This window comes from Penaeus japonicus, unplaced genomic scaffold, assembly GCF_977035675.1.
Source record: "Penaeus japonicus unplaced genomic scaffold, GWHDUDI00000001_assembly GWHDUDI00000039, whole genome shotgun sequence".
Taxonomy (NCBI): Eukaryota; Metazoa; Arthropoda; class Malacostraca; order Decapoda; family Penaeidae; genus Penaeus; species Penaeus japonicus.
This window is the reverse complement of record NW_028234441.1, coordinates 16109685-16124684: the sequence shown is the minus strand read 5'-3', so window position 1 is coordinate 16124684 and position 15000 is coordinate 16109685. Positions and strand designations below refer to the sequence as shown.

Sequence of the window (15000 nt, the reverse complement as noted above, 5' to 3'; positions counted from 1 at the left end):
GGGTATCTGATCATTGTAAAATGTTTATCTTAAAATTGATATCAGAAGCTGGAACATATACAACATTCATTAACCTGCCTCCCCTTGCAGAATGCACAGCTATGAGAGTGTGGTAGGACCAGTGAAGGGGATTTACACCCAGCAAACTGGACTTAATAAGGCCAGGGGTCACTCACTTCTTGTGCCAGATAGGCCTGCTTATGTCACCATTCTGTCTCTTGGTGAGTAATTTCAGTTGTCTTATATTATCATGTTGTCATTTTTGTTTTATTTCTTGCAGCTTATAGGGAGTATTATTATTCTGTTGCTATTTTTCATCATAAGGTTCTTTGACTTCCCTCCACAGTTCGAGATGCTGTAGCACGCTTGCCAAATGGAGAAGGAACCAGATCCGACATCTGTGAACTGTTGAAAGAATCTCAGTACTTGGCTCCTCTGACAAGTCCAACAGCTGAAAATAACTTGAACAGTGTGGTGTCGGGTGCGCTAGATAGACTGCACTATGAAAACGATCCATGTGTGAAATATGATGCCCCACGGAAGTTGTGGATCTACCTGCACAGAAACAGGAATGAAGAAGAATTTGGTATGCTTTTAAAAAAATTATTTTTACTTCTATTGTTTGTGAAATCAGACATTATTTTGTCACTTATTAAACTTTGCATTATTCTTCCCTTTGCAGAGCGAATGCACCATCTAAACGGGCCAGGAGGAAACAAAAACAAAAAGCCTGCCCCTCGAAGGCAGAGTAGAGCTAAAGCCAAAGACTCCTTGAATATTAAAGGCCCTCCAAATGTTTCCCTGGAGCCCATTGCATCCCCTAAGGTAGAGTGAACTATTTTTTTGTCTTTTTAAGAGACTTGTGTATTTCTGCAGCTGATGGCTCACTCCTTGGACAAAAGATTAATAAGACTACAGGTTGTAGTCTTGAGTATTACTGAAATTGTCAGTTTTGACATTTTCAGTTATTTCCAGGAAAGCTGTCTTTTTTGTAGGTCTCTGTATTCTCAGTTGAAGAGATTGGATTCTAATCTTGTCTCATTAAACAGGTTGAAGGAACTCAGCTGAAGTTGAAGCCAGAGGATGTTGCTGCTCTTGCCAAGGCCAAGGCAGACAGCCCAGTAAAATTGGATCAGCTGGGGTCCGCAGCAGTGGGGAAGACTGTCACTTCCGTAAGAGTGAGTTGATTTTTTCTTCTTCCTCTCTTCTTCTTCTCCTTCTTCTTCTTCTCCTTCTCCTTCTCCTTCTCCTTCTCCTTCTCCTTCTCCTTCTCCTTCTCCTTCTCCTTCTCCTTCTCCTCCTTCTCCTTCTCCTTCTCCTTCTCCTTCTCCTTCTCCTTCTCCTTCTCCTTCTCCCTCTCCCTCTCCCTCTCCCTCTCCCTCTCCCTCTCCCTCTCCCTCTCCCTCTCCCTCTCCCTCTCCCTCTCCCTCTCCCTCTCCCTCTCCCTCTCCCTCTCCTCCTTCTCCTTCTCCTTCTCCTTCTCCTTCTTCTTCTTCTTCTTCTTCTTCTTCTTCTTCTTCTTCTTCTCCTTCTCCTTCTCCTTCTTCTTCTTCTTCTTCTCCTTCTTCTCCTCCTCCTCCTCCTCCTCCTCCTCCTCCTCCTCCTCCTCCTCCTCCTCCTCCTCCCATCTTCCTCCTTTTCATTGATGGTTTAAGCAGTATGTGATTACTTGAAATGTTTTTTAGTTTATCCCAAAAATGTATGTCTTTTGCTTTATAATAACATTTTGTTTTATACATTCTATATTCAGAACTTTTTTGACTATCAGTAATTTTTTTGTTAAGCACATATATACCTCTTTAATATGATTTTGACAATTCTTTCTGTGATGTTTTTTTCTTCTTTTTTTCTATTTTCTTTTTCTTCCTTCCATCTTTCTTTTTTCCTTCATTTTTTTTTCTTTTTTTTATGTCTTGAATAAAGATAGCCTCATTGCTACCTCTGTCAAAATTAAGTTTGAACTATCATGCTACAGGAGTTAACCCTTAAGAACTCCTGTACATCTAGTGTGTCAGTCTCCCCACCTCCATTTTTTTTTTTTTTTTTGTCTTTTTTTTTTTTTTTTTTTTTTTTTTTTTTTTTTTTTCATAAAGCCAGGAAATGAATCTTTCACTATCATATATGAAATTCATACCACTTAGTGGAGTGTCAGAGCTGAAAAGGTTATTGCAGTTATGCAAGTCACAATGAAGGCTCAGAGGGTTTGTGTAGTGTTTTTTAAATTGTCAAAAAATGAAGCTAAACCAGTTTTCATGGCTTCCCAACCTAGCCATCTTTACCTTCGGAGCATTTTCCTCCAAACAACATATTTATTCTTAAATTCAAAATGCTGTAGTTTATTTATGTAACAAATATTTATCAGGCCAAGTATGCAATTATGATTTTACAGTTGTCAGTGAGAATTTTCTCAGAGAATTAAAATATCTACTTCTCTGATTTGTAATCTAAACAGTGTTAGTAAATCATACCTCTTGACTTCTACATCTTTTGCAGGTTGGGGGTGTGAGAGGAGCCTTGGGTGCAAGTAGTGTGCAGACCATACAGGTGTCAACAGCTGGTGGTGTGCAGACCATTAAGGTAGCTCTTCCCCATGGGGCACAAACCATCACCAAAGTCACACCACAGACACTGGCCAAAGTACCAACTTCCTCTATTGCAAAAGTAGGTGTTCTGCATTTTGCACTTTTATTTTATTTAGTTATAGTTATTGTTATTTGGTATAATATTTTGCATGTCCATTTGGATGATCATGTTTAAAATTCTCTATTCTAGGTTGCTGGACAAACCATCAGCAGAGCAGCCAATCCAGCACTTGCAAAGGCAGTCACAAGTGGCATAAAAGGTGTAGCCTTACAACAGTCAGTTCTCCAGTCTACAGTGGCTGGTCCAACACTCGGTCAGGAGACCGTGTTGGGCACCCAACATATCACAAATTTGTCATCAGGTGAGCCAGTGTTCAGGTTTTATAAATTCCATAGTCTTTCCATAGCTCAAGAAGTATCTGAGTAAGGACAAGAATAGATTGCTAGGGTCTAGGTTGTCTGATACCTTTATCATGAGTCTATGTGATTTACAGGGAACATTGGCCAGGTAAAGCCCAGAGCGCCTGTTGTCACACTGACCACCAGAGAAGCTGCAAGACTCCCAGCTCCATCTGTGTCCCAAGCCAGACCCAGTGCCTCTGCCACCACCACACCAGCCACTCAGCAGCACACAACACAGTCTACTCTGGCATCACAGGCAAGTCCTTGCCTCTTGTTATAATTGCATCTGATTTAGATTTTATACACACACACACACACACAAACACACAAACACACAAACACACACACACACACACACACACACACACACACACACACACACACACACACACACACACACACACACACACACACACACACACACACACACACACACACACACACACATTTTTTTCTTTTCTTTTTTTTATATACATCTTTCTCTTATATTTAAGTATTGGATTATATCAGCAGTTTATATTACAATGTTCTTCAAAAACTATGGCTAAAGTCATTTGGTTTGTCCATTAGGTGAGTGGTGTCTCAGGAGGGAAGATATCAAACACTGCAACTGTGGTGAACATGGCAACCTCAGCAGCACAGAAAGCCAATCTCATCTCTCTTGGTGGTTTCAAGCTACTCCAGGCTACACCACAGCAAGTAGCAGGTACTGTATTATTTCTTGGGTGTTGATCACACTCTTTGATTCCTTCAACAACATGTAAAAAGATACTTGTCATAATATCCGAGACGTAATGTTTTATAATTTTTTTTTTTTTTTTTTTTTATCTGCTGCAGGGAAGAGTGGTGGGTCAAATAACCCAGTCGTCGTGAACTCCATAACAAAGCTCCAGACGCTCATGGTCGATGGCAAAGTACTGGTACAGGGAGGGAAGGTAAGAGAATCAGGTGGCAGTGTTTCAGACAAACTAGTTACGGACGTAGAAAGACCTTTAGGGGGAGCTAAAGAGTGCAGTGTATTGTAGAGAACCTTTGTGCTAAGCATTTCACTTTTAACAGATTAAATAAATATATTGATTGGTTTTATGGTGATATGTAGAGAAAAATGATCAAGATATTAGTTGTAATAAGCACTTATACCCTGTAGTGGTAGGAACTGGAAAATGGTGCTGCACTGTCCAGTCCAAGATATTTGCTCTCTGCTCTTCTACTGCTTTTGTTATCTTCTCCTAGTCATTTTCATCTTTATTCGAGAGATCCTTTTTTCTCATATACATAATAAGAGTATTGGAGAAGATAGCTTACTGTGAAGGCAGAGTGAGTTTCATTGAGACAGCCTAGAAGCATATTTGGCAAGATAGGATTGGTGATATCTTGATGTAATACTGCTAAAATTGGTACTTTCATTTGACCTGGTCTGTTTTAGTGTTTTGTTTTCTTTATAGCTGTGTAGATTCTCATTGCATTTTCCTTCTCTTTTTTTTCCTCCTCTTTCCTTCATCCTTCTTACTTTCTCCACTGCTCATATCTGTTTGTATTATTATTAATGTTATTTGGGGTCGTCTTCCCCTTCTTTTTCCTTCTCACCCCATTTATCTCATTTTTTCATTTTCCTGCTCTGCTAACTTTTATACATCTCAGACTGACTTTAAAGGCACTACGTGAAAAGAAGTATTGAATGACTGACCAGTAAATTTCAAAGACAGAGGGAGTGGCAAGACAGACAGACAAGACAGACGTACAGATGGACCAATAAATAAACAGATAAACACCAGCACATTCAACAATATTGGACATAGGCCTAACAACCAAAGTTTGGTACCTGCAGGTGGTACAGGCCATGCCGGGTAGCGTAGGGATGGGAGGCAACATGGGAGGGAAGCAGTTTATCTCAGGTATTCTTCCCGGACAGCAGGTGGTCACCGTAGAGAACCTTCTCAGCCAGGGTGACAAGACGACGCAGCTCCAAGGTGAGGGAAATGCCGAGGTCCATGTTTATACAAAGGTTCTCATGGCTATAAAGGACTAAAGTGATGAGCATTTGTTTCAAAAGTTGTCATATAAAGTTCTCAAGGGATAGACATTTGTTTGATGATATTCAGAAAATTTCAGAATCAAGATTAACAAAGCTAAAATGTAAACCTTCTGCTTTGCAACAGGTGGGGTTGTGACAACAGTAGCAGGAAACAAGCTAGCAGGAGGAAATGTGATCCAGCTGGCAGGAGGAGCTGGTGGTGTTCAGAGGCTGACCTTAGTATCTCCACAGGGATCACACCTTCCTCTCAATGCAGCCAACCAGAGACTTGTTTTGGCTACTAGTTCACAGGTCTGATGTGTTTGTATGGCACAGGAGGGGGAAGAACAGGGAGGAGATGGCACTAGAGAGAGGAACTGTCTGGGGGGGAATGTGGTGTGGGGTTATGTTTTTATTTTTTTTTATTTGTTTTATTCATCTTAAATTGTCAATGAAAATAAAATATATATAGGGACTAATTTATTTGTTGAGTTTTCTGTGCTTTCATCCCGCATTTGTCATTTCATTTCTTGTATTTCCTTTTGCACTGATAGTGGTTACTTTATCTTTTTTTTCAGTAGAGGTCTTTTTAGACTGTTGGAGTGGCAATGGCACTACTAATCTAAAATAATTTTGCATGGGATGACTTGAATCAGGTAGAGTGTTCTGTATGGATTCCCTTTGAAGTTTCCCCTCTTTCCTTGTCTCCAAGCACCGCCAAGGTCACAGTTCTGTTTGCTCTCCTCAGGCGGGGAAGATAGATGGGTCGGGCAATAAGGCTCAGGTGGTCCAGACCATCCAGACCTTACAGCCTGGCACTCACGTGGTGCAGAGCAGCTATGGGGCTGTCACAACTACAAGCACCACCACAACCACACCCACCACACCCACCAGCACCAGCAACACCACACAAGTCATCACTGCACCCATAACCTCTACGCGCATGGGAGGCTCCAACACCCAACCTCGATTCTTCTCCGTTGGTCAGCAACAGAAAACTATTGTTCAGGTACGAGTCAGCCGTGGAAGGGATAATGGAATAGAAAGATTTGTGTAATGGTCACACAGAGTTCTTATTGTGGCACATGTTTCACTTAGTACTTTTACCAGGGCATTTTTTTATGATTAAGGGATATGCTAATGATGAATGATATGTTAAAAAACTGTTTAGCTGAACAGCAATTCTGTAGGAAACTTTTGAATAAGTTCTTCAAAATATATCCATGAAATTATAGATTTATACATATATATGAAAGACAAAACAAATAGATTCATTTTTTTAACCCATTCACGCCGGGACTATTCTGGCTCTGAATGGTCAGAATGCTGGGGTTTTTGAACGCATAAGCCTAACGCCTCGGGATTCTCGGGCGCACTAGCCTCACCCCAAGCACCAACCTTGACCAAATATCTCGTCGCCAGTGTCGGACCCAAAAGCCACGAAACATGTCAGCACATCATCCAGCGCGAATGGGTTAAACAATCTCTTAGTAGAAAGCAAATGACAAGTTGGTTTTATTTTACAGGGTTTGAATGTGGCTGGCAAACCATCAGTCCTTGCTAGTGGTGGAATCCGCTTAGTTCAGCCTGGCGCTAGTGGCACAGCTGGAACAGCTTCAGTTGTGGCTGGTGGATCCACAGCCACTGGGAACCTCATCACAATAGGAGGCAAGCAAGTGCTGCTCACATCCAAACCTTTTGCTCAACAAGGACAGCTGCAGCAGGTAAAGTACAACTGTCTTGTTTTTTCTTATGGGTCCAATAGAGAGTAAGGAAAAGGGTTCATATTGTGAATTGAAAACAAATGCATTATTTAAGATATTCTGGGAGAGATTATTTATCTTTTATCCAGCAGTGTCAAATGGAAGGTATGATAGCACAAACTTAAATGTTATTTAAACCAAATATTTGTTGTTGTTTTTACATTATGTCAGATATTCTGCCATGATTTCAAATTGGTTGTCTCATCTTTTTATCGACCTATCTTGTACAGTGTATTTTTTGGCTATATTATCACAATAGACTGTTTTGTCATTCTTCCTGTATCATATTTGTGCTTTATTATTTGGCAAGGTGTTTTTTGCTTATGTTTTTCAAATATGAATTTGAATAAGTCAAATATTTGTTAGTAACAAGGGTTATGAATATATTCTACTAAAACTAAAGTCATATCTAGAAAATAGTGAGTGTTTACATCATAACATTGCAGTTTCACACATAAACCATAGTTTTAAGTGAAATGGTCCAGAGAATTTTCAAAATGTATACCAATATTTCATACAACTTAATTTTCTTGAGTCATATTGTATGATTTGCTGCATGTTTAGTCCATGAAGTGAAATCCCACATCACTGTATATAATATTTCATTTGTATCTTCTTCTTTTTTCTAGGTAATGCTGACTGGAGGAAATGTCAAAGGGGGAGCACAGACTGCCCAGGTATCAAGCAGTCAGGGAGCAGTCGTTGTAGCGAGCGGAACAGGAGGGCAGCAGATTGTACTACCCGCGTCTGCCTTACAGGGATCGCACCTGAATCTGAAGGGCTTGCAAGCGTTCCAGACTTTAAAAGTTATTCCAGCATCGCAGGTTACTCAGCAGCAGAGAGGTAATGATTGTGGTTGTTTATCATTGTCATTTTCTTCTCTTTCATGATGCTTTATCCTTGATTACATTGTAGTGTCACAGGTTTTCAGATTCTGCAGATAAATTTGAATTTTACAGGCAATAATTTTTCTTGTTCTTCAGTGTCATTGCATGAAAAAGGATCATTTGGATAATTCTATTGATTTAATTTCTCTTATTATCCAACAGGAAAGCCAGTGCTAGCAAGAATAGTGTCTCCAGCATCGATAAGAGGTACAACTCAAGCAGTTCCATCAGTTTCCACAAGTCAGTCTACAGTCCACGATGTGTCGAAGTCTTAGGCCTCGCTTCTGATTACACTTTGTGGTTAAGCTTAACTTATGCAGGGAAAGAAGCTGTTATACATTTTAGTTACTCATATGCATTGCCAATTTATTTATTTTGCTTTTTTCACAAATGTCTTCCATGTACCACTTTTGACAAATGCTAGAATTCATCTCGAGTGGAACCTTGTAAATTTCGTACTTGCCAAGGGGAAGAATAGTTTTTAATAATTTAAATTTGGTGCAAGGCAAACATATTTCATTTATTAGTAGTAATTTCTTAACAGTAATTATAAATAAACCTACCTTATTTTACACTAATTATTACATATCTTTGAAAATGTAGAACAGCTGTATTTAACATAAAATGGCAAAAATCAGCAAGAAGCAGTTTCTTGATGCAATGCACTTCAGTGTTATTGTTGTGAGTTGGTCGCATTTTCAGGGCACCAGGCATTTCATGTTAATATTTATGTATAAAGATTTTTCAGAAAATAACTTCATTGTTTAGTAGTGAAATAATACTATTTGGAAATGGTAAAATGTTCTGTGATAGTCAAACTGACATTTTGTGAATGCTGTAATGGGGAACCATTTTGCAAGATAGTGTGAATGCTTTATACATGTGTCTTGAATCATGTATATGTGATGAAATTATTGTCATAAAATAAATTACTGTGTATCACTCACATCCCTTTTACAGTAGATTGCTTCTTCATATGAAATACGTATATCAATCTATCCCTTTACACAGAAGGAGCTTCATATGTATTTATTTTAAAGACTCATTGTCTGAATTATTTTAAATCTACTCAGAATGTTGAAAACCCAAGGGATATTACCAGGGCAACATTGGATATAATTATTTTTTTTATTATTATTATTTTTTTTTTAGTTACCATCACACCTCTCTCTCATCTAACTCATGCATACCATAGAATGTGAAATATCTGATTATCTCACAGCTTCACACCTTTAACCCAATGATGGCGGGGTGTCACACCCATGTGACACAGCAAAGTGCCTGATGATGGGGCGACACACCAGTGTGACGTCCCCAAGGCAATATTACTTAGGCCCGGCGTTGGGGGTTGCCAGTTCTTGCTGAGCCTGTTGGCAACGGGTTAATTACTTGCAACAAAGACATTGGCACTAATTGGCCTTTGTATATGCCAGTTGCCATTACCTTATTCAAAGGATATATACAAGGCTATCAAATAGTAATGGTTCTCATATTTTTTCATTGTATATACCATTATTTATTTAATTTTTATTTATTTTTATTATAATTGCTATTTTCACCCAATGAAGTCATCCGTACCTGCCATGGCAAGGGTGGGCCCAAATATAGGATGGCACCTATTACATGCCATGACAGTGGAGGCAACTCTCTGGTCTGCACACTATATACATATGGAGTTTTATAGCTCTAATGGTGCTGGTTTTTGAACTACAGATTTTGAAGAGTTGACCTAAGACCTTGTTCTTTTAATGCTCTTATTGAAAAACAAAAATTGGCTTGATCAGAATCACTTATAATTTTTATCTTGTACACATAACCTTGATATTAAATCCTGGCATAGCAGATAGTGTGCTCCAATTATTTCCTGGTGCCATTGGGTTAAGTAAAAATAAGCTGCTTGAAAAGAGAAACAAAACTACTATACCAAGAAAATTTCTACTTCCATGTGCTAAAGCAGTGTTAATTTTGTTATTTTTCATATTCTAAATCATCAGTAACTAACTTGTACAAAAATGTATATACTTTCTCTTGCTGGTTAATAAGAAACAATGTTGAAGATATATATATAGCCCATTTATTTCCATAACCATAAGTGCATTATAACACAATCACTAATTGTAGAAAAAAATCCTCCTGTGTACGAAGTGTATATTAAGTGCTATGTTTGATTCTTTTAATAAAAAAAGGCAACTACTATGTTCCTTCATATCTAGAAAATATTTGGGTAATGCTAGAATGTCGTTTAAATGCAATGGCATGTATCTGGTTCAAGCACGTGCAGGATCAATGCCATCTAACCTGAGGTGAGTTTACAACCACTGATCTTGGGAGGGAAAAAGTTGACACTTCCACAGAGCAAATCAAAATAATTTGCATAAAGTTGTCTTGCACTTGAATCCTGAAAATTACTGCAGCTTCCTTTGTAGAAAAATAATTGCTATCTGTGCCTTCAAATTTCCTATAAATTCTCTAAGTAAATGTTATAAAACCTTGCTGAAAAATACCTTGACTCACACAAATAGAAAAAATTGGGAAATTAAAATTAAAATGACATGCTTACATTAGTGTGACACTCAACCTTAGAATTGTGCCAATGGCATAACATATCTTGATAAACCATTGCATTTTTTCATGAACTAACCAGTTTAATTTCTAAGGTTGAAAATTCCAAGATATACCACAAACACACTATCACATTTGTTGCATCCGATATATATCACATATTTTAGCTGATCTATGAATATCTGTTTATCAACACCTTTTAGATTTCTTTCTTTTTTTTTCAAAAATACACAACGAAATGAATGAATGACCTATGTTGGTGCAGCAGATATTTGAATTATAATCAGTCGATCAAATATATATTTACATTTCTCATGGAAAGTGTTAACTGCCAAACCCTACTTTCTTAATTCTCCAACTTTGCAGCAAGCTCATCAGGCAAGTTGTAGAGTCCACAGACCTTGTTTGGTGGCAGGGAAATATCTGCAGAAAAATTGAGGGAGAAATGTATTAGATATAATATTCACAACTAAAATCTATCCTCTATCTATGTTATTCTTACATTACTGAACATTGTTTAGTTCTATTTCTTCCATTTTGGTTTTGTTTTAAAATGATAGCAAAAGTGAACATAATTTTTTTTGTGTGTTGATTCATGAACACGGTTTTCATAATGTTTTTATTTAGGCTTAGCATTGTTTCTTTTAATGAAAAGTTTAATCTGGCCTTTTAGAACTTTCTGTCTGTCCTCAAATTTACAATTATGATCTATTTTCAGTTTCTTCATTCTATCTATCATCACCAATTGACCTATATATGTAGTAGTGTATCATTCATGTACATCATAACACTATGCAGTGTTATTATATTGATAACACTACTGGATGGCAACATTGTTCATCCTACTCAGGATGAGTAATCTACAAATATCCAAAATTATAGAAGTCCTGAGGCAAAAAAATTTGAAGACCAGCTTCTTAGGACCACATTCTGCATTCATGAGGAAAAGAAATTACTGTGTAAAAAGGAGAAATAGGGAGTGGGGGGAGGGCATAACAATGGAGATTGGTGCGCTTCTAATGACCAGCTGTTGCCATGGCAGATAATTTCCAATAATCAATTAATCAATGGAGAAAGGTGATTTTTTTTTAAAAAGAGAAATGTTCATATTTACATCTGTACAAGAATAGATGAATTGATTGCAGTTTTATTGATGAGAAGAAATATTGCATTTTATAAACTCATTGTGAAAGCTGAACAACCCCACATTGATAATCCATTACATTCCTCAGTCAGTTCCTTGAACTACATCATATTATATGAAGTTGCATCTAATAATCCTCTCCCCCCCGCCAAACACACACACACACACAAATAAAGGGAAGAAAAAGTAACTAGTTCTTACCAATCTTCTTGGGATATGGCAGACCCAGGTTGTTCATGATCTCAATGAATTCCTCCTTCGGCTTTGTCAGACGGGGATTGAACTGCTTCTCCTCACCTACAGATGACGAGGTGTTGCCTGCAGAGTGTATTTTTAAATAAAAAACATCTTTCCCTGTTTATTGAAAATAGTGATAAATTCCACACAATCACATAGAACCACATGCTATTCCAACACAAAAAAATCCACCATAACTCTGACAAGTTTTCTTTACGAGTTACATTACCAAACCAATTTCCCTCACCTTTATAATCATGAGCTGGGTACACAATATAGTCCTCGGGAAGGCTGAGAATCTGGCTGTGCACAGACTCGTACAGCGACTCCGCACTGCCCTCCTGGAAGTCGGTCCTCCCACACCCACGGATCAGTAGAGCGTCGCCAGTGAAGACAGACTTCAGGTTGTGGCTGACGTAAGAGATGCAGCCTGTTTGGAAACGAGAAGTGAAAACTTTAAATTGTTAATCAATCTGTGGTTAGCACTAATATATTCATTTGGGATACTAATAACGTCACGTAACCTTCAGTTCTCAAGAACACATGAACTAGTCTTTCAAACACTATTTTACAAACTACTCAGTAACTGCTTATATTTGTATTACCATAAATTTATGCAAACAAATGAAAAAAGTTCATGGAACTAGATCTATCCATACCATTCGTGTGACCTGGAGTGCTTCTGACCTCAAGTTCATGGTCACCAAACTTTACAGTTTCTCCATGATTGATGAGCTTATCAGCTACCGCTCCAGAGACCTGAGAGTAAAGATTGCACAATCATGATTTCAACTTTTAAGAAGATCCTGTATTAGAAGGATAAATAAAAGATCTTCCCCTCAATTTTTCCCCTCTTTTTTCTTCCTTTCGGAAAAATTGTGCAGTATCCCCTTGATTTTCCCTCCTCCCTTCTTTTTGGAAAACCTTTATTTTCTCTCATTACGCCTTTATGTACACTACCTCTGCTATGACCGACTGACAGCCAGGCACGAGCTTCTTCAGCAGGCCTGTTCCGGTGATGTGATCAGCATGAACGTGGGTGTTCACTGAAAAGAAGAAATATGTAAGAAATATCTTTTCTTTCAAATGCGAGAGAAAATACCACCACCTTATTTATTCTAATTCTTACCCCAGTGTGTGTGTGTGTGTGTGTGTGTGTGTGTGTGTGTGTGTGTGTGTGTGTGTGTGTGTGTGTGTGTGTGTGTGTGTGTGTGTGTGTGTGTGTGTGTGTGTGTGTGTGTGTGTGTGTGTGTGTGTGTGTGTGTGTATGTATGTGTGTGTGTATGTGTGTGTGTGTGTGTTTGTGTGTGTGTATGTGTGTATGTGTGTTTGTGTGTATATGTGTTTGTGAGTGTGTGTCTGTGCGTCTGCCAGCCTGTCTGTCTGTCTGTCTGCTGGCAGACAGTGCCAATTCCGATTCACTCACTGACGTATTTGAGTTCGAGTCCCAGTTCCTCCACCAGCTTGGCATCGCGCTCGGCCAGATCTATCACGGGGTCGATGAGTACGGCCTCCTTCGTCTTGGCGTCGGCCAGCAGGTACGTGTAGGTGCACGTCTCCCGGTCGAACAGCTGGGTGAAAGAGAGAGAGAAAAAAAATAAATGATTAATGTACGTTTTCACCAGGTGAGAGGGGAGGTAGATAGGGGTGAGGGGGGAGAAGGGGTATAGAATGATTACTCTTTATCTCGGACAGATGGGAGAGGAAAAAAAGATAAGATAAGGGGAATATTGTGGTACGAAGGTGGGAAGGGGAAATAAGTGGCGTAAGTTGAATAATTATCGTGCGTTTTGAATTAGCGGAGGGAAGAGATGATCGAGTAGGTGGGAGTTAAAAGAAGACAGGAGAGATATAATAATTACCATACTTCTTACACATCTGGAAGAGAGAGACTTAGAGATCTAAACACAACTATCACATCCTGAGAATCTCAAACTAGAGGAGAGGCGGAGACCGAGAGATAACCCACAAGAGACCGAGAGAGAAGCCAAAAGAGACCGCGAGAGTGGGGGCTTCCAACCGGAAAGGCAGAGACACCCACCCTCCCAGGCCTCCCTCTCGTGCCCATCTTCCCCTGACCTCGGACCGTGGGAACCGACGGACGCAGCCCACGCGACCAGGCGTCATTTCCGTCACGCCAGAGCCCATGCTATGATCACCCTCTCCTCCCCTCCCCTCCCCTCCCCTTCCTCCTCCTCGTCCCTCTTCCCTCGTCCCTCGCCCTCTCCTCGTCCCCCGTCCTCTCCCCTCACTGTCCCCAAATCGCAAATTGATTGGCGAATCGCAAGGTGTTCACTGTCTCCCGTGACAGCGATATGACAGAAGAGGGAGGAAGGTTAAGGAGTAGACTGTGACACAATGACTGGGAGAGGAGGAGGGGGGGAGGAGGAGAGAGGAAGAGGGGGGATTACTTATCATAAACTGAAGGGGAAGTTTTTGCAAATTTTCTCGTCTATATCTCGTGTAATACAAAAAACAGGTGGGAACGTGCTTTTTTTCAACGGGAAACAAAAAGTTTAAAATACGAGCAAACGAGTAAAAATAATAACAATAACCACGCAACAGCAATTAGATTACACTGAAAAGCAGTGAAAATCAATAACAATTAATGATATTCTATTAATACAACAACCATAAACAACATCAACGAAATAAGAAAACATTGAGAGGCATTAGTAATAACGACAATAATAACAATAGTCATGAAAGCCACAATGCACTATCTTTAAGGAAGATTGCAATACGACAAGGTTCGGGAGGGTATGGAGTGAAAGAGTGAGTGAGTGAGGAGTGAGAATGAGAATGAGAGTGAGGAGTGAGCGAGTAAGTGAGGGAAAGAAGAAGGGAGTAATTGAGTAAGGGAGGGAGGGAGAGAGGGAGAGGGAGAGGGAGAGAGAGAGAGAGAGAGGGAGAGAGAGAGAGAGAGAGAGGGAGAGAGAGAGAGAGAGAGAGAGAGAGAGAGAGAGAGAGTGAGAGTGAGAGTGAGAGTGAGAGTGAGTGTGAGTGTGAGTGAGTGAGAGTGTGTGTGTGTGTGTGTGTGTGTGTGTGTGTGTGTGTGTGTGTGTGTGTGTGTGTGTGTGTGTGTGTGTGTGTGTGTGTGTGTGTGTGTCCAACAAATAAAAGGCAATCTTATAGACAAAATGACTCCAACTTTATAAAAATAACGACAACACGAAAGTATAAACAAAGGAAATGTCGAATATCAACATATCCTAAACTGGTATGGGGCTCGCCCGACTGACGCAACGACGGGCAGGGAGAGACAAAATATTATCATTTTGAAATCAAGGCTCATTTCATGTTTTCTCCCTCTCCCTTCCTATCCACCTTTCCCTTCCTCTACCCCCTCTCCCTCTCCCTCTCCCTCTCCCTCTCCCTCTCCCTCTCCCTCTCCCTCTCCCTCTCTCTC

General features: G+C 39.7%; 2 protein-coding genes across 2 annotated transcripts in view; one reads left to right on the top strand and one right to left on the bottom strand.

Annotated features, from left to right (window-relative positions):
• The window catches only part of LOC122260263 (uncharacterized), a 19596-nt gene extending 11019 nt beyond the window's left edge, over positions 1–8577 (top strand). Inside the window, exons 12-26 of the mRNA XM_086533554.1 lie at positions 91–221; positions 347–586; positions 683–825; positions 1050–1178; positions 2494–2661; positions 2773–2944; positions 3077–3240; positions 3555–3690; positions 3822–3919; positions 4813–4954; positions 5144–5310; positions 5747–6007; positions 6525–6722; positions 7391–7604; positions 7811–8577. Of these exons, the coding sequence (XP_086389680.1) occupies positions 91–221; positions 347–586; positions 683–825; positions 1050–1178; positions 2494–2661; positions 2773–2944; positions 3077–3240; positions 3555–3690; positions 3822–3919; positions 4813–4954; positions 5144–5310; positions 5747–6007; positions 6525–6722; positions 7391–7604; positions 7811–7923 (2476 nt within the window). The 3' untranslated portion in view covers positions 7924–8577. The remainder of the gene's footprint in view (positions 1–90; positions 222–346; positions 587–682; positions 826–1049; positions 1179–2493; positions 2662–2772; positions 2945–3076; positions 3241–3554; positions 3691–3821; positions 3920–4812; positions 4955–5143; positions 5311–5746; positions 6008–6524; positions 6723–7390; positions 7605–7810) is intronic.
• A 1122-nt stretch (positions 8578–9699) lies between these two features.
• LOC122260267 (persulfide dioxygenase ETHE1, mitochondrial) overlaps positions 9700–15000 on the bottom strand; it is a 38304-nt gene continuing 33003 nt past the window's right edge. The window contains exons 2-7 of the mRNA XM_043027457.2: positions 13018–13162; positions 12552–12637; positions 12251–12350; positions 11839–12021; positions 11556–11672; positions 9700–10633 (exon numbers count right to left, since the gene is read on the bottom strand). Of these exons, the coding sequence (XP_042883391.1) occupies positions 10557–10633; positions 11556–11672; positions 11839–12021; positions 12251–12350; positions 12552–12637; positions 13018–13162 (708 nt within the window). The 3' untranslated portion in view covers positions 9700–10556. The remainder of the gene's footprint in view (positions 10634–11555; positions 11673–11838; positions 12022–12250; positions 12351–12551; positions 12638–13017; positions 13163–15000) is intronic.